Genomic DNA, 19,512 nt, shown 5'->3' on the forward strand with positions numbered 1-19,512 from the left:
ATGGAGGCAGCAGGAAGCCACAGACTGAAAGTTATATAGTGGAAGGAGCCGGGTCCCCAGCAGCACAGAGTATATCAGGAGATGAGTGATGTATTAGTGAGGACAGGGCTGCATGTGACAGGGGCAGTGACATGATGTGAGGAGGGGAATGGAGCAGGAAGCCACAGACTCAGAGTTATATAGTGGGAGGAGCAGCCATGAGTGAGTAATGACCAATTTTGCTATAAGAATACTGGATTCACTGAACCTGTCACCGGCAGATTACAGGCAATTTCTAAAAACAGGAACTTACTGTCCTTCATATTGAATAAGAAGATCAGCCTGAGGGGACAGACTCATCAGACCCAGCAGCAGAGGCCGGAACGGGTTAAGTCAGTTGCTGACACGTTCTGCAGTGCAGCCTAGCCCTGCAATTAGCATATACTGAGGTTTCCCTTGGAGCAATTGTTAATGGCTAAAAATAGGTCTGTGTTGTGTGCAGCCTGCACTAATCTTCTTTATTTTATTGTTATATGTTCCTATTACCTCTGTGCAGTTAGGCTGCAGCTCGCTTTGCAACCTGCACATAAATTATTCAGCTTTAATGGCAGCAGATGAAACTTTTTTTAAAAAAAACTCTATAAAGTTCTGTGTGAGATTATAGACAATGGGAGAGGGGTGGGGGGGTCTAAGGGATATGTGGGGGGGAGGGGGGGGGGTGGAAAAGCCCCCCTGCCTACTACCCCCATTCATTGCAGGATAGCTGGTGGCTAGTGGAAACATTAACCCCTGACAGGGCTGTGTTTTCCAAGCAGGATTTTTGTTTTATGATTATTTTTATTTTTTGGGGACATGGAAAGAGCCTAGAGGTCAGTGGCCTGGACCCACCTGTTGAAATGCCTGGGAGGGACGAATGTGTGACCGTAATCTGAGCATGACAAGGACAACACAACGGAGTGGCAGCAGGTGTCCGCACACACACACATACACACACACACACATACACACTCAGACACCAGGAACTGCTTAAGGCTGACTGAAAAGTTTTTCACTTTCGCTGTGCGAGATGACTGAGCGCGCCGGCAGGTAGTAGAGGCTCCTGGGTGCCGCTTCCTCTGTGCCAGGGAGAGGCAGCCCTGCCCAACCAGGGTGGGGGGGAAGGCCGCTATGAAGAAGTGGCAGACTTTGTTTGCCAGGCAGACGTACAAACCATCAGAGGTGAGTAAACCAGTGGGCTCGGGGGCATGGATAAGACTGGTCAAAATCACACTGACTCAAGAGGGCGAGGGGGGCATGGCTGAACCAGGGAGGAGGAGGGGGGGGGGGGTGAGGTTGGAGGATGATGAAAGGAGCGTAGAGGGGAATGGTCTTGAGAGGTGGCATCTTGGACAAGTGAGAGCTCGTCATGTGGGTGGCGGAAATTGTAGGCGAGGTAGAAGTGACATTACACTGTGAGGTGTTGGTGAGGAGAGGAGTGAAGGCTGCCAGCGTGGAGGGAGTGTGTTGAGACATGCCAAGATGGCATTATGAGGGAGGCTGGTATAGAAGGACAGGGCACATGGAGGTGTGAGGTGATATGGGTTAGAGAGAGGCTGGTATAGAAGGACAGGGCACATGGAGGTGTGAGGTGATGTGGGTTAGGGTGAGGTTGGTATAGAGGGACAGGGTACATGGAGGTGTGAGGTGATGTGGGTTATGGTGAGGCTGGTATAGAGGGACAGGGAACAGGGAGGTGTGAGGTGATGTGGGTTAGGGTGAGGCTGGTATAGAGGGACAGGGCACATGGAGGTGTGAGGTAATGTGGGTTAGGGTGAGGCTGGTATAGAAGGACAGGGCACATGGAGGTGTGAGGTGATGTGGGTTATGGTGAGGCTGGTATAGAGGGACAGGGAACAGGGAGGTGTGAGGTGATGTGGGTTAGAGAGGCTGGTATAGAGGGACAGGGCACATGGAGGTGTGAGGTGATGTGGGTTAGGGTGAGGCTGGTATAGAGGGACAGGGCACATGGAGGTGTGAGGTGATGTGGGTTAGAGAGGCTGGTATAGAGGGACATGGCACATGGAGGTGTGAGGTGATGTGGGTTAGGGTGAGGTTGGTATAGAGGGACAGGGTACATGGAGGTGTGAGGTGATGTGGGTTAGGGTGAGGCTGGTATAGAGGGACAGGGCACATGGAGGTGTGAGGTGATGTGGGTTAGGGTGAGGCTGGTATAGAGGGACAGGGCACATGGAGGTGTGAGGTGATGTGGGTTAGGGTGAGGCTGGTATAGAGGGACAGGGCACATGGAGGTGTGAGGTGATGTGGGTTAGGGTGAGGCTGGTATAGAGGGACAGGGCACATGGAGGTGTGAGGTGATGTGGGTTAGAGAGAGGCTGGTATAGAGAGACAGGGCACATGGAGGTGTGAGGTTATGTGGGTTAGGGTGAGGCTGGTATAGAGGGACAGGGGACATGGAGGTGTGAGGTGATGTGGGTTAGGGTGAGGCTGGTATAGAGGGACAGGGGACATGGAGGTGTGAGGTGATGTGGGTTAGGGTGAGGCTGGTATAGAGGGACAGGGGACATGGAGGTGTGAGGTGATGTGGGTTAGGGTGAGGCTGGTATAGAGGGACAGGGCACAGGGAGGTGTGAGGTGATGTGGGTTAGGGTGAGGCTGGTATAGAGGGACAGGGGACATGGAGGTGTGAGGTGATGTGGGTTAGGGTGAGGCTGGTATAGAGGGACAGGGCACAGGGAGGTACGAGGTGATGTGGGTTAGGGTGAGGCTGGTATAGGGGGACAGGGCACATGGAGGTGTGAGGTGATGTGGGTTAGGGTGAGGCTGGTATAGAGGGACAGGGCACATGGAGGTGTGAGGTGATGTGGGTTAGGGTGAGGCTGGTATAGAGGGACAGGGCACATGGAGGTGTGAGGTGATGTAGGTTAGGGTGAGGCTGGTATAGAGGGACAGGGCACATGGAGGTGTGAGGTGATGTGGGTTAGAGAGAGGCTGGTATAGAGAGACAGGGCACATGGAGGTGTGAGGTGATGTGGGTTAGGGTGAGGCTGGTATAGAGGGACAGGGCACATGGAGGTGTGAGGTGATGTGGGTTAGGGTGAGGCTGGTATAGAGGGACAGGGCACATGGAGGTGTGAGGTGATGTGGGTCAGGGTGAGGCTGGTATAGAGGGACAGGGCACAGGGAGGTGTGAGGTGATGTGGGTTAGAGAGAGGCTGGTATAGAGGGACAGGGCACAGGGAGGTGATGTGGGTTAGAGAGAGGCTGGTATAGAGGGACAGGGCACAGGGAGGTGTGAGGTGACGTGGGTTAGGGTGAGGCTGGTATAAAGGGACAGGGCACAGGGAGGTGTGAGGTGACGTGGGTTAGGGTGAGGCTGGTATAGAGGGACAGGGCACAGGGAGGTGTGAGGTGATATGGGTTAGGGTGAGGCTGGTATAGAAGGACAGGGCACATGGAGGTGTGAGGTGATGTGGGTGAGGCTGGTATAGAGGGACAGGGCACATGGAGGTGTGAGGTGATGTGGGTTAGGGTGAGGCTGGTATAGAAGGACAGGGCACATGGAGGTGTGAGGTGATGTGGGTTAGGGTGAGGCTGGTATAGAGGGACAGGGCACAGGGAGGTGTGAGGTGATATGGGTTAGGGTGTGGCTGGTATAGAGGGACAGGGCACATGGAGGTGTGAGGTGATGTGGGTTAGGGTGAGGCTGGTATAGAGGGACAGGGCACATGGAGGTGTGAGGTGATATGGGTTAGGGTGAGGCTGGTATAGAGGGACAGGGCACATGGAGGTGTGAGGTGATGTGGGTCAGGGTGAGGCTGGTATAGAGGGACAGGGCACATGGAGGTGTGAGGTGATGTGGGTTAGGGTGAGGCTGGTATAGAGGGACAGGGCACATGGAGGTGTGAGGTGATGTGGGTTAGGGTGAGGCTGGTATAGAGGGACAGGGCACATGGAGGTGTGAGGTGATATGGGTTAGAGAGAGGCTGGTATAGAGAGACAGGGCACATGGAGGTGTGAGGTGATGTGGGTTAGGGTGAGGTTGGTATAGAGGGACAGGGCACATGGAGGTGTGAGGTGATGTGGGTTAGGGTGAGGCTGGTATAGAGGGACAGGGCACATGGAGGTGTGAGGTGATGTGGGTTAGGGTGAGGCTGGTATAGAGAGACAGGGCACATGGAGGTGTGAGGTGATGTGGGTTAGGGTGAGGCTGGTATAGAGGGACAGGGCACAGGGAGGTGTGAGGTGATGTGGGTTAGAGAGAGGCTGGTATAGAAGGACAGGGGACATGGAGGTGTGAGGTGATGTGGGTTAGGGTGAGGCTGGTATAGAGGGACAGGGCACAGGGAGGTGATGTGGGTTAGAGAGAGGCTGGTATAGAGGGACAGGGCACAGGGAGGTGTGAGGTGATGTGGGTTAGGGTGAGGCTGGTATAGAGGGACAGGGCACAGGGAGGTGTGAGGTGATGTGGGTTAGGGTGAGGCTGGTATAGAGGGACAGGGCACATGGAGGTGTGAGGTGATGTGGGTTAGGGTGAGGCTGGTATAGAGGGACAGGGCACAGGGAGGTGATGTGGGTTAGAGAGAGGCTGGTATAGAGGGACAGGGCACAGGGAGGTGTGAGGTGATGTGGGTTAGGGTGAGGCTGGTATAGAAGGACAGGGCACATGGAGGTGTGAGGTGATGTGGGTTAGGGTGAGGCTGGTATAGAGGGACAGGGCACAGGGAGGTGTGAGGTGATATGGGTTAGGGTGAGGCTGGTATAGAAGGACAGGGCACATGGAGGTGTGAGGTGATGTGGGTGAGGCTGGTATAGAGGGACAGGGCACAGGGAGGTGTGAGGTGATATGGGTTAGGGTGAGGCTGGTATAGAAGGACAGGGCACATGGAGGTGTGAGGTGATGTGGGTGAGGCTGGTATAGAGGGACAGGGCACAGGGAGGTGTGAGGTGATGTGGGTTAGGGTGAGGCTGGTATAGAGGGGCAGGGCACATGGAGGTGTGAGGTGATGTGGGTGAGGCTGGTATAGAGGGACAGGGCACATGGAGGTGTGAGGTGATGTGGGTGAGGCTGGTATAGAGGGACAGGGCACAGGGAGGTGTGAGGTGATATGGGTTAGGGTGAGGCTGGTATAGAGGGGCAGGACACATGGAGGTGTGAGGTGATGTGGGTCAAGATGAGGTTGGTATAGAGGGACAGGGCACATGAAGGTGTGAGGTGATGTGAGTGAGGCTGGTATAGAGGGACAGGGCACATGAATTAGGGAGCATTGTGGGTCACAGAGAGAGGCTGGCAGGGACAAAGCTCTGTAGACAGACAGGGAAACGTTGGGCATTGGGGTGAGACGCTGTGGAAGTGGCAGATTTCTGTGTCTGTGTAAATGTCTCCTCACTGGTGACACCCAGCAATGATCAGCTCTGCACCCTGTGTGCCCTCAATCCCAGCTGGCAGGCTGCCCGCTTGTTGCTTACTGACGTTTGTTTGCCAAAATGTAGAAGTGGGATATATTGTTCTGTGGAGCAGATCTGATTATCCAGCCTGAATTGCGAGTGACCGGAACGTTGTCTGATTTGATTTGCAGTGTGATTGGCTTCAATTTGTGTGTAAAATGTCCAAGCTCTGTATTTGCTATAGATTGTGGTGGGTCCCTTTTTAGAAGGTTTGGTCTACCCCTGAGTACCTATATAAGTATTTAAATTGACATTATTCTCCCTACTTGAGTTCATTTGAAAACAATATATGTCCTTTTTGGTTCTCCGTATGTAAAACAAGGGTACTCCCATTCCTGTACCGGATCACGTTTCCATTTTTGTCGTTAGATACCGCCATTGGGGCTGTCATTATAACAACTTGGGCACTTTTGCGCGACAAAAGCCCCATGACATCACAAAATATCATTGGCACCTGGGCGAATGAGCTTTACGTGTAGAATTGGCTTAGGTTCCTGTGGTTTACCCAACGAAAGTGAAAACCAATTATTCGTACATTCTGCGAGTTTTTCCAAAGTGCACAGAAGATTTTCTATTAACATATATTTTATACCCAAATATCGTCCTTTTGCAAACCATAGTCTGTTGCTCTGGCTTAATGACAAGTGAGGCTTTTAGGACGAACGCACTTAAAGGGCGACAGGGTTTGTAATAAGCTAAACACTTACCTTAAGGGGTTAACATGGGGTGTGGACCGACCAATGGTTGCTTCCGTGGGAGGGACTTTGATTGAATATATCAGGCTGTACTTCCTGCTCTGCCTCACTTGCAGCACGAGATCCCACCCACCCACTCCTTATTTTAGTATTTTGTGTTAACGTGGGGGTAGGAAGGCACTGCGTTCAGCGGCTGATTAGTGGGCGCACAGGTAGTTGTCGTAGGTCCCCCCTTTGAGGCACCAGTAACTCCTTTTGGCCCTTCGGTGAGGAGGGTCCCTGTCCGGCTCGGTGAGGGAGGGCAGCGTGAGTTTGAAAGGGGCAGTCACTCTGACGCCAACTCAGCGCAATTTGTGTAGGGATTTGTTCCCCGTGGTTTGCGGACTTATGGCGGTTTGCGCCTGTCCCCAAAGTGATCTTGTGTGATCAGCTTGAGAGCTGTTCCGCAGTGCCCTTTCTCCGCCACCATAGGTTTAGTTTAATATAATCCTTATAATAAAATTTCTGCCAATTTTTAATAACTTATTTCACGTCTCCGTGTGTTTATTGGCATGCAAAGGTTTATATTTTAAGGTTGATGTGAAGTTTATGGTAACATACACGGTGAGCCCTTTATACAATATTACAGCCCTTTGTGTTCTGTAAGGAATGATTTGAGCGTTTAATTTAATTCTCGCCAAGGTCGTTACTAACTAGCAACGAGCTTCCAATTGTGGACGGCAATCGAGCAGAATGCACCTTTACAGTCGTGAATTTGCCATAAATAACTAGACAATTGTAGCTATTTAAATAAAATTAAGGGTGCGGATTTGTTTTTGTGGTACATACCAGGTGCCACGTGTGTGCTGTAGCCTTGTTTATTATTCTCCAGGGGCGTATTTAGGCTGGTGACCCTAGGAATGGCATTCAAGGGTGGGGGCTGGGGGTTAGATACCCGATTCTCAGGCTGGCACAGAGCGGCTGGGAGCTTTTATAATGTACGTTCCCATTGAGTGACACATTAAGATTGAATTACACAACACAAAAGACCTTTTAAGTCTATTCTTTAGACCATTGTCTGCCAGGAAGCATACCGAGTCCCCATTTTCCTAGCACCTGTGTACACAGAAGATCCGGGGGAGGCTGGAACACCCACCGGTCTATTATATTATATATTAGCTGCACGACAATGTCTGGGGGCTGTAACTTCACATCCGTATGCTCTCTCCTAAAACCTGTTGTGGGTGCTCGGATCCTTTTCAGTTCCTCTGTTTCATCGTGTAGGTAGAATTCCCTTTTAATACCATAGGCAAACAAATGGGGTTTCCTAGTACCTGGAAACCCTCCTCCAAGCCTGGGGCGCTGTATAATTGAGGTGGCTGGACACTGCCCCCGCTTCACATGGCTCTGCTAGAAAAGGGAGAGCTGCGTGCACCTAACAGTAGTGCACGCAGCATTGCCCATGTATATTATGGGGATAGGAAGAGTTGGAGAGCAGCCAAGCACTGTCTAAAATTATAGCCACGCCCCCATGCATGCTGGTCACGCCCACTGGCGCATAGGTGTGGAAACCCCCCTTTACAAATCCTGCGTTTGCCCCAGAATGCCTCTATACCACCTCTGCTGGGTAGAGGTTCTTTAATAAGGTGGGATTTAAAGTTTGAAACTTCGCAAGAAATTGAACTTTTAGAGTAAAGAATTTGAAATTCAAGCCAGGCCAAGAATTAAAATTTTCCATGCGCATTTTGAACTCTTAACACAGTAATGTTCGCTGTCCGAATTAAAAAAAATGTAAACATTCTATAAAATAAAATCAATTAAGCGCAAACAGACAACTATTTATAATTGAATTTAGCGCATTTACGCTGTAAACGCAAAACTTCGAAGCGCAAGTGTGAGTCGGTTGTTGTCCACTAGAGGGCAGCCCGGCTGTCAAATGTTATCGGAACTAGTTTATATAAGACCGTTCGGGTATTTTTCTGTGGTAACATATTTTTGGTGTGTGTGTTTTTTTTTTTTTGTTTTTTTTTTTTTGAGAATATCATTTCATAATTGTCAATAATGAACAAGGAGAAAAGGAAAAGTAGATAAGATAATGACACTCTGTGCGCCGTTACGGGCGCAATAATGCGTCAGCTATTGGCGGGAGAGTGGCCGCCTCCACAACGCTTCTCTGAGATGTCCCTGGTTCCTTCCATGTTGACTGCAAAAATGGCTGCCTCCGCTGTGTGTATGCGGCAGCTAAAAACTCCCACCGTGCGCAGAAATATAAATTACGTGTCAGCGAATGTACCAAATTCTAACACATCTTTACAGCGAGATTCAGATTTAGAGTAGATAAAAGGGGTAGAAGAGACAATCTTTCATTTTTCCACTTTGTTCTAAAGGAACAAACTTCTGAATATCTTAATACTTCCTGTACATACTTCCTGAACACCTTCATACATCCTGAACATACATCCTGAACACCTTCATACTTCCTGAACACCTTCATACTTCCTGAACATACTTCCTGAACATACTTCCTGAACACCTTCATACTTCCTGAACACCTTCATACTTCCTGAACACCTACAAACTTCCTGAACACCTTCATACTTCCTGAACACCTTCATACTTCCTGAACATACTTCCTGAACACCTTCATACTTCCTGAACACCTTCATACTTCCTGAACATACTTCCTGAACACCTTCATACTTCCTGAACACCTTCATACTTCCTGAACATACTTCCTGAACACCTTCATACTTCCTGAACACCTTCATACTTCCTGAACATACTTCCTGAACACCTTTATACTTTCTGAACATACTTCCTGAACACCTTTATACTTCCTGAACACCTTCATACTTCCTGAACATACTTCCTGAACACCTTTATACTTCCTGAACACCTTCATACTTCCTGAACATACTTCCTGAACACCTTCATACTTCCTGAACACCTACAAACTTCCTGAACACCTTCATACTTCCTGAACACCTTCATACTTCCTGAACATACTTCCTGAACACCTTCATACTTCCTGAACACCTTCATACTTCCTGAACATACTTCCTGAACACCTTCATACTTCCTGAACACCTTCATACTTCCTGAACATACTTCCTGAACACCTTCATACTTCCTGAACACCTTCATACTTCCTGAACACCTTTATACTTTCTGAACATACTTCCTGAACACCTTTATACTTCCTGAACACCTTCATACTTCCTGAACATACTTCCTGAACACCTTTATACTTCCTGAACACCTTCATACTTCCTGAACATACTTCCTGAACACCTTTATACTTCCTGAACACCTTCATACTTCCTGAACACCTTCATACTTCCTGAACATACTTCCTGAACACCTTCATACTTCCTGAACACCTTCATACTTCCTGAACATACTTCCTGAACACCTTCATACTTCCTGAACATACTTCCTGAACACCTTTATACTTCCTGAACACCTTCATACTTCTTGAACACCATAATGCTTTCTGAACATACATCCTGAACACCTCCATACATCCTGAACACCTTCATACTTCCTGAACACCTTCATACTTTCTGAACATACATCCTGAACACCTTCATACTTCCTGAACACTGTCATACTTTCTGAACATACATCCTGAACACCTTCATACTTCCTGAACACTGTCATACTTTCTGAACATACAGCCACTAAACAGCTGTGCGCAAATAACAAGAAAATAAACAGGGACCAAGTGCCATTAAAGTGTTAAATACCTTGAATAACCAGCGCTTGTACTGTAAATAATCTGGATCGGGCAGGGCAGGATTCCTTCCCTATAATTAATGCCTTTCTAGCTTACGTGACCACACACATAAATATGTCTTCTATCTTTTCATTATTCCCTGCCCCCATTTTTCATCATGGCCATATGGGCTAGAGTGACGGACTGACAATAAGCCGTTGTTTTTGGTGTGGTCGCTGGTCGACCAGGAAGTGATAGCCGCCACTTCTAATTTGCAATCTGATTGGCCGAGATTGAAATTGTCTACAAGTTCGGTTGTTGGCAGTTGGGTTAAGCAAGAAGATTCGGGAGCAGTTCAGAGGGAGGCTTGGAAAATTAGGGTGCGGATCGGTGGATGAGGGCGTGGCCAGGTTGTGCCCAATTATTCCACCCTTCATTTTACATGTCAATTGTTTTAGGTATAGGATCTATTATCTGGAATGTTTGAGACTTGTGGTTTTCCATTTGATGGTGTTGTTGTCGTAAGCTGAATTGACAAATCCTCACTCCTTAAAATATTTACCAGTGCTCCTCACAGTGACCTCAAGAGAAGGGACTCAGTGATTGTTTGTGTATGACATTTACCCCATTAAAATGTTTAGCAGTGTTCCTCACAGTACCCAGGAGGAGAGGCTTAGCGGTCACATCTTTGTCTATGATATTTCCCCTCCTTTGTAAAAAGTTTAGTAGTACTCCTCACAGTGCCTGTAGGAGGAGAGACAGATTGATTATATCTGTGTGTAAGGCATTCCCCTCACCACTAAAATGTTAAGCAGTGCTCCTCTTAGTTACTATAGGAGGAGAAGTTCCGTGATCACGTAAGTGGGTTTGCATTCCCTTCTCGGTCAATTTTATTAGCCGTGCTTCTCATAGTGATGTAGGAGGAGGTAGCAGGGATCATGTCTGTATATGACATTCTCCTTTTCATTAAAATGTTCAGCAGTGCTCCTCGTAGTGACTGTAGGAACTCAGTGATCAGTGTGTCGGACATTACGCCCTTGCCATTAAAGTGCTCAGCAGTGCTCCTCATAGTGACTGTACCAAGAGGATCTGCTCATTTATCTAAAGAACTTATGACGTCTAGTAGCGGAACAGCTCCAGCCGGAACAATAAAGAATATTAGAAAATGGACTATAAATATAAATCGCTGTCATCTTTCTTCTTGTTTGGAAAATTCCGTCACCAGTAACATTCCCATTCCACCTATTGTAGAACTACAAGTACCAGCAACCTCTGCCTGGCTCCACCGCAGCTCCATTATCTGACCTCGCAGCAGCCTTCCTGTCTGACACTGACTGAGGAAACTATGCGAGTTGTGTTTTAATGTTTAACCAGCAGAAGCCACAGCTAAGTCAGCAAACATAGTGCTCAGGTTTCCTGCATAGAACATGTTCTACAGCTTAAATAAGGATGAATTCTGTAAAATGCCCGAGAGGTCAGTGCATCCGAAACATCAAGGGTACAAGGTTGTCCAATATAAAATGTAGATAATATGGAACAGTTCAACAAGGCAGACTTCACTTTCACATTACCCCCATAATCAGACACTTCCTCTATATCTCCCGGCTCAGGACACTTCATCTATATCTCCCGGCTCAGGACACTTCCTCTATATCCCCTGGCTCAGGACATTTCCTCTATATCCCCTGGCTCAGGACACTTCCTCTATATCTCCCGGCTCAGGACACTTCCTCTATATTCTCCACCTCAGGACATTTCCTCTATATCTCCCGGCTCAGGACACTTCCTCTATATCCTCTGGCTCAGGACACTTCCTCTATATCTCCCAGCTCAGGACACTTCCTCTATATCCTCTGGCTCAGGACACTTCCTCTATATCCCCCAGCTCAGGACACTTCCTCTATATCCCCTGGCTCAGGACACTTCCTCTATATCCTCTGGCTCAGGACACTTCCTCTATATCCTCTGGCTCAGGACACTTCCTCTATATCCCCTGGCTCAGGACACTTCCTCTATATCCTCTGGCTCAGGACACTTCCTCTATATCTCCCAGCTCAGAACACTTCCTCTATATCCTCTGGCTCAGGACACTTCCTCTATATCCCCCAGCTCAGGACACTTCCTCTATATCCCCTGGCTCAGGACACTTACTCTATATCCCCTGGCTCAGGACACTTCCTCTATATCTCCCGGCTCAGGACACTTCATCTATATCCTCCAGCTCAGGACACTTCCTCTATATTCTCCACCTCAGGACACTTCCTCTATATCTCCCGGCTCAGGACACTTCCTCTATATCCTCTGGCTCAGGACCCTTCCTCTATATCTCCCGGCTCAGGACACTTCCTCTATATCCTCTGGCTCAGGACACTTCCTCTATATCTCCCAGCTCAGGACACTTCCTCTATATCCTCTGGCTCAGGACACTTCCTCTATATCCCCCAGCTCAGGACACTTCCTCTATATCCCCTGGCTCAGGACACTTCCTCTATATCCTCTGGCTCAGGACACTTCCTCTATATCCTCTGGCTCAGGACACTTCCTCTATATCCCCTGGCTCAGGACACTTCCTCTATATCCTCTGGCTCAGGACACTTCCTCTATATCTCCCAGCTCAGGACACTTCCTCTATATCCTCTGGCTCAGGACACTTCCTCTATATCCCCCAGCTCAGGACACTTCCTCTATATCCCCTGGCTCAGGACACTTCCTCTATATCCCCTGGCTCAGGACACTTCCTCTATATCTCCCGGCTCAGGACACTTCATCTATATCCTCCAGCTCAGGACACTTCCTCTATATTCTCCACCTCAGGACATTTCCTCTATATCTCCCGGCTCAGGACACTTCCTCTATATCCTCTGGCTCAGGACACTTCCTCTATATCTCCCAGCTCAGGACACTTCCTCTATATCCTCTGGCTCAGGACACTTCCTCTATATCTCCCAGCTCAGGACACTTCCTCTATATCTCCCGGCTCAGGACACTTCATCTATATCTCCCGGCTCAGGACACTTCATCTATATCCTCCAGCTCAGGACACTTCCTCTATATCTTCTAGCTCAGAACACTTCCTCTGTATCCTCTGGCTCAGGACACTTCCTCTATATCCCCTGGCTCAGGACACTTCCTCTATATCCCCTGGCTCAGGACACTTCCTCTATATCTCCCGGCTCAGGACACTTCCTCTATATCTTCCAGCTCAGGACACTTCCTCTATATCCTCTGGCTCAGGACACTTCCTCTATATCCCCTGGCTCAGGACACTTCCTCTATATCTCCCAGCTCAGGACACTTCCTCTATATCTTCCAGCTCAGAACACTTCCTCTGTATCCTCTGGCTCAGGACACTTCCTCTATATCCCCTGGCTCAGGACACTTCCTCTATATCCCCTGGCTCAGGACACTTCCTCTATATCTCCCGGCTCAGGACACTTCCTCTATATCTCCCGGCTCAGGACACTTCCTCTATATCCTCTGGCTCAGGACACTTCCTCTATATCCCCTGGCTCAGGACACTTCCTCTATATCCCCTGGCTCAGGACACTTCCTCTATATCTCCCGGCTCAGGACACTTCCTCTATATTCCCGGTTCAGGACACTTCCTCTATATCCTCTGGCTCAGGACACTTCCTCTATTTCTCCCGGCTCAGGACACTTCATCTATATCCTCCAGCTCAGGAAACTTCCTCTATATTCTCCACCTCAGGACATTTCCTCTATATCTCCCGGTTCAGGACACTTCCTCTATATCCTCTGGCTCAGGACACTTCCTCTATTTCTCCCGGCTCAGGACACTTCATCTATATCCTCCAGCTCAGGACACTTCCTCTATATTCTCCACCTCAGGACATTTCCTCTATATCTCCTGGCTCAGGACACTTCCTCTATATCCTCTGGCTCAGGACACTTCCTCTATTTCTCCCGGCTCAGGACACTTCCTCTATATCCTCTGGCTCAGGACACTTCCTCTATATCCCCTGGCTCAGGACACTTCCTCTATATCCCCTGGCTCAGGACACTTCCTCTATATCTCCTGGCTCAGGACACTTCCTCTATATCCCCTGGCTCAGGACACTTCCTCTATATCCTCTGGCTCAGGACACTTCCTCTATATTCTCCCAGCTCAGGACACTTCCTCTATATCTTCCAGCTCAGGACACTTCCTCTATATCCTCTGGCTCAGGACACTTCCTCTATATCCCCTGGCTCAGGACACTTCCTCTATATCTTCCAGCTCAGGACACTTCCTCTGTATCCTCTGGCTCAGGACACTTCATCTATATCCTCCAGCTCAGGACACTTCCTCTATATTCTCCACCTCAGGACATTTCCTCTATATCTCCCAGCTCAGGACACTTCCTCTATATCCTCTGGCTCAGGACACTTCCTCTATATCCCCTGGCTCAGGACACTTCCTCTATATCTCCCAGCTCAGGACACTTCCTCTATATCTTCCAGCTCAGGACACTTCCTCTATATCTTCCAGCTCAGGACACTTCCTCTATATCCTCTGGCTCAGGACACTTCCTCTATTTCTCCCGGCTCAGGACACTTCATCTATATCCTCGAGCTCAGGACACTTCCTCTATATTCTCCACCTCAGGACATTTCCTCTATATCTCCCGGTTCAGGACACTTCCTCTATATCCTCTGGCTCAGGACACTTCCTCTATTTCTCCCGGCTCAGGACACTTCATCTATATCCTCCAGCTCAGGACACTTCCTCTATATTCTCCACCTCAGGACATTTCCTCTATATCTCCTGGCTCAGGACACTTCCTCTATATCCTCTGGCTCAGGACACTTCCTCTATATCCTCTGGCTCAGGACACTTCCTCTATTTCTCCCGGCTCAGGACACTTCCTCTATATCCCCTGGTTTAGGACACTTCCTCTATATCACCTGGCTCAGGACACTTCCTCTATATCTCCCAGCTCAGGACACTTCCTCTATATCTTCCAGCTCAGGACACTTCCTCTATATTCTCCATCTCAGGACATTTCCTCTATATCTCCTGGCTCAGGACACTTCCTCTATATCCTCTGGCTCAGGACACTTCCTCTATATCCCCTGGCTCAGGACACTTCCTCTATATCTCCCAGCTCAGGACACTTCCTCTATATCTTCCAGCTCAGGACACTTCCTCTATATCTCCCAGTTCAGGACACTTCCTCTATATCCTCTGGCTCAGGACACTTCCTCTATTTCTCCCGGCTCAGGTCACTTCATCTATATCCTCCAGCTCAGGACACTTCCTCTATATTCTCCACCTCAGGACATTTCCTCTATATCTCCCGGTTCAGGACACTTCCTCTATATCCTCTGGCTCAGGACATTTCCTCTATATCTCCCGGCTCAGGACACTTCATCTATATCCTCTGGCTCAGGACATTTCCTCTATATCTCCCGGTTCAGGACACTTCCTCTATATCCTCTGGCTCAGGACATTTCCTCTATATCTCCCGGCTCAGGACACTTCCTCTATATTCTCCACCTCAGGACATTTCCTCTATATCTCCCGGTTCAGGACACTTCCTCTATATCCTCTGGCTCAGGACATTTCCTCTATTTCTCCCGGCTCAGGACACTTCATCTATATCCTCCAGCTCAGGACACTTCCTCTATATTCTCCACCTCAGGACATTTCCTCTATATCTCCTGGCTCAGGACACTTCCTCTATATCCCCTGGCTCAGGACACTTCCTCTATATCTCCCGGCTCAGGACACTTCCTCTATATCTCCCGGCTCAGGACACTTCCTCTATATCTCCCGGCTCAGGACACTTCCTCTATATCTCCCGGCTCCTCAGGATACTCCCTCTATATCTCCCGGCTCAGGACACTTCCTCTATATCTCCCGGCTCAGGACACTTCCTCTATATCCTCTGGCTCAGGACACTTCCTCTATATCTCCCAGCTCAGGACACTTCCTCTATATCCTCCAGCTCAGGACACTTCCTCTATATCCTCTGGCTCAGGACACTTCCTCTATATCTCCCAGCTCAGGACACTTCCTCTATATCCCCTGGCTCAGGACACTTCCTCTATATCCTCTGGCTCAGGACACTTCCTCTATATCTCCCAGCTCAGGACACTTCCTCTATATCCTCTGGCTCAGGACACTTCCTCTATATCTCCCAGCTCAGGACACTTCCTCTATATCCCCTGGCTCAGGACACTTCCTCTATAACTCCCGGCTCAGGACACTTCCTCTATATCTCCCGGCTCAGGACACTTCCTCTATATCCTCTGGCTCAGGACACTTCCTCTATATCCTCCGGCTCAGGAAGCTTATTTTAAATTTTCCACTTGAATAGAGCAGCACAATAAAAGGCATCACTACCTGACAACGGCCTTCATGGCTCTGCAACTTGATTTATTGGCAATTTATGGGTGTGTTGACTTTTCTGAAGGCAAATAACATCCCCTTTATACACTGCTGTTTATATTAACTATTGAGATTTGCTTTGTAAAGCAGATCCGGACTCGTGTTTATTTAATTCTTAAAAATAAGGGTGTTACCCTATGAGATGGGAAATAGATTTGCCTATGTAACATCGTAACTCCTGTGTCATTCTGCTGCCTTATAACCTTCTGCACAGAGCACAGTTATCTGCAGAACATTGCTTTGTTCCATCTACCCCCTGACAGATACATAGTGATATATTCTGCAGATTATTACATTACTGACCTCTCTAGAGATCTGCAGAACATTGCTCTGTCCCATCTACCCCCTGACAGATACATAGTGATATATTCTGCAGATTATTACATTACTGACCTCTCTAGAGATCTGCAGAACATTGCTCTGTCCCATCTACCCCCTGACAGATGCATAGTGATATATTCTGCAGATTATTACATTACTGACCTCTCGAGATCTGCAGAACATTGCTCTGTCCCATCTACCCCCCTGACATATACATAGTGATATATTCTGCAGATTATTACATTACTGACCTCTCTAGAGATCTGCAGAACATTGCTCTGTCCCATCTACCCTCTGACAGATACATAGTGATATATTCTGCAGATAATTACATTACTGACCTCTCTAGAGATCTACAGAACATTGCTCTGTCCCATCTACCCCCTGACAGATACATAGTGATATATTCTGCATATTATTACATTACTGACCTCTCTAGAGATCTGCAGAACATTGCTCTGTCCCATCTACCCCCCGACAGATACATAGTGATATATTCTGCAGATTATTACATTACTGACCTCTCTAGAGATCTGCAGAACATTGCTCTGTCCCATCTACCCCCTGACAGATACATAGTGATATATTCTGCAGACTATTACATTACTGACCTCTCTAGAGATCTGCAGAACATTGCTCTGTCCCATCTACCCCCTGACAGATACATAGTGATATATTCTGCAGATTATTACATTACTGACCTCTCTAGAGATCTACAGAACATTGCTCTGTCCCATCTACCCCCTGACAGATACATAGTGATATATTCTGCATATTATTACATTACTGACCTCTCTAGAGATCTGCAGAACATTGCTCTGTCCCATCTACCCCCCGACAGATACATAGTGATATATTCTGCAGACTATTACATTACTGACCTTTCTAGAGATCTGCAGAACATTGCTCTGTCCCATCTACCCCCTGACAGATACATAGTGATATATTCTGCAGATTATTACATTACTGACCTCTCTAGAGTTCTGCAGAACATTGCTCTGTCCCATCTACCCCCTGACACATACATAGTGATATATTCTGTAGGGTATCTCATACACACGTTGTACCCATTGTTTCCTGGACATCTGCAGTTTTTAAGAGACCTCTTTTCCTGCAATTAGAGTCTCCTCCTTGTTACACCACTGAACTAGTAAAACGCAGTCACACATTATACTGCTCAGTGTGTAATGGTATTTCCCTTTTCCGTGTGAGTTCCGTGTTAATGTGATTATCCTGGTATGACATGGAGATACATGTAGAGAATGTGGAGAGAGTTACAGATGTTCCTGCGTCCGTCCCACACGCAGGCAGCCGTCTGTCTCTCTCTCTGTGCGTGTCCCAACCTGCAACGCTCCAGTTTCGGTCTCAGACGCCCTGTGAAGGGTGTTTTGTTTCTGGGTCTGTGTGCTCTATCGAGGTTATAAAGGACTCTCCATCATCACCTGAGCGGTGTGTGGGACTGGGGCCCGGGGACCTACAGCGATATGCCTGGATTAACCCTTTGCTACACCCACTGGGTTATACAGGACTGCGCTAAAATGCCGCCATATTAATTCTTCATAGCCGACCGCTTCGTCTGCTTTTCTATTCATTTTCATGAAAGGGGTGGTTTGCGAAAGTTGTAGGAGGGTGGACACTTTCGCACGCTGCGCCTCTTCCGAAGTTTCCGCAGAGGATGAGCTCAGGCCTTGGTGTGCGCAGGCCAGGCCATCTTGTAGCACCCATACACATCCAAGACCTAACGCCGTGTCCACTAAGGGCACTCCACGTGTGAGGCGCCCATCGTGTGCGCTGTGAACTACGTTGGCAATAAGAGTGTCTGTAATGCGTTTTTCGCCATCTATGCCATTGGAAAATACAAGTATGGAACCCGTTATCCAAAAAAGTTCGCTCGGAATCCTCTGCAAGATTTTCTTGATAAATCGCGACGATGAGAGAGAATAAAATCCAGACTTATCGACCGCTTGTTCATAAAAAAAACGTAAAACTGGTGAATTATTGTGAATAAAAGTACTGGCATAAAGACTTGGAATTTGTTTATCAGTTTTGTTCCAATAGATATTCTGACAGGTTATACGGCCGCTCTCAGTTTTTGAGGATTTATTTTTCCTCAGAGATTCTTGGAAAACTTACTGGGAAATTTTCTAAATAGTTGGAAGCCCACACTATTAATAGACTTCACTACCGAGACAAGAGGTGCGAATTACACACTAATTAAACATCTCGACTGGTTTATATGTAACAAAAGACAACAAAATCTTTATTTTCTTTTTAAAGATTATTTAGAAATTCAATTTAAATTGACTGTAAACTACGGCAGCCAATCGGATATCGGTTACCTGATACATTCAGACTAATGACATGATTTCTGATGGGTTACTGCACGGCGTAGCTCTTTGACCCATGTTATTAAATAAGCCCCTTGCGTCTCCTGAGTACGTAACTGGCGTGGTGCCTACATAGGGATGTAATGAGGTGTACAATACATTTGTTTTTTTCTGTTAGCACCCAATAATTAGCTTGCTAGCAATAATCAGGGCTTAATATAATCTACTCGTCCCCTATACGCAGCGAAGGCGGCCATTTTTTTGTGGACTAAACCAATGTTCAGCCAGTCCGTTCACCAGGAAAAATTGATATCACCGAGGGACAAAGGGATTTTGTGTCTCAGTGATGTCACTGGCTTCAAGTGAATTGATAGGCCGCATTATCGTCAATAGGCCATAAAATGGACTCCTCCACTGTGTGCTGGGAGACAAGCACTTTTCAATACATATATATATATATATATATATAAAACAATGGACGTCCTATGACGTTGCCCCTCACCCTACTTCTACAAAGTGGGAAACGGAATTTAGGGGTGTAAACATCCAATGGCTAAGCCTGAACGATAAATGTAAATAGACCATAGCAGAGAGGTCTGTACTGTCTTTACTGTCATGTACTGTTTACCTAGAAAGTTATTCAGACGTTACTCCATGCGT

At 47.7% G+C, this 19,512-nt stretch overlaps 1 protein-coding gene across 1 annotated transcript in view; it reads left to right on the top strand.

Moving 5' to 3' along the window:
- The first annotated feature begins 1,050 nt into the window (after positions 1–1,050).
- ANKRD35 (ankyrin repeat domain 35) overlaps positions 1,051–19,512 on the top strand; it is a 39,347-nt gene continuing 20,885 nt past the window's right edge. Inside the window, exon 1 of the mRNA XM_075193036.1 lies at positions 1,051–1,197. Within this exon, the coding sequence (XP_075049137.1) occupies positions 1,147–1,197 (51 nt within the window). The 5' untranslated portion in view covers positions 1,051–1,146. The remainder of the gene's footprint in view (positions 1,198–19,512) is intronic.

This window comes from Mixophyes fleayi, chromosome 12, assembly GCF_038048845.1.
Source record: "Mixophyes fleayi isolate aMixFle1 chromosome 12, aMixFle1.hap1, whole genome shotgun sequence".
NCBI classification, from domain to species: Eukaryota; Metazoa; Chordata; class Amphibia; order Anura; family Limnodynastidae; genus Mixophyes; species Mixophyes fleayi.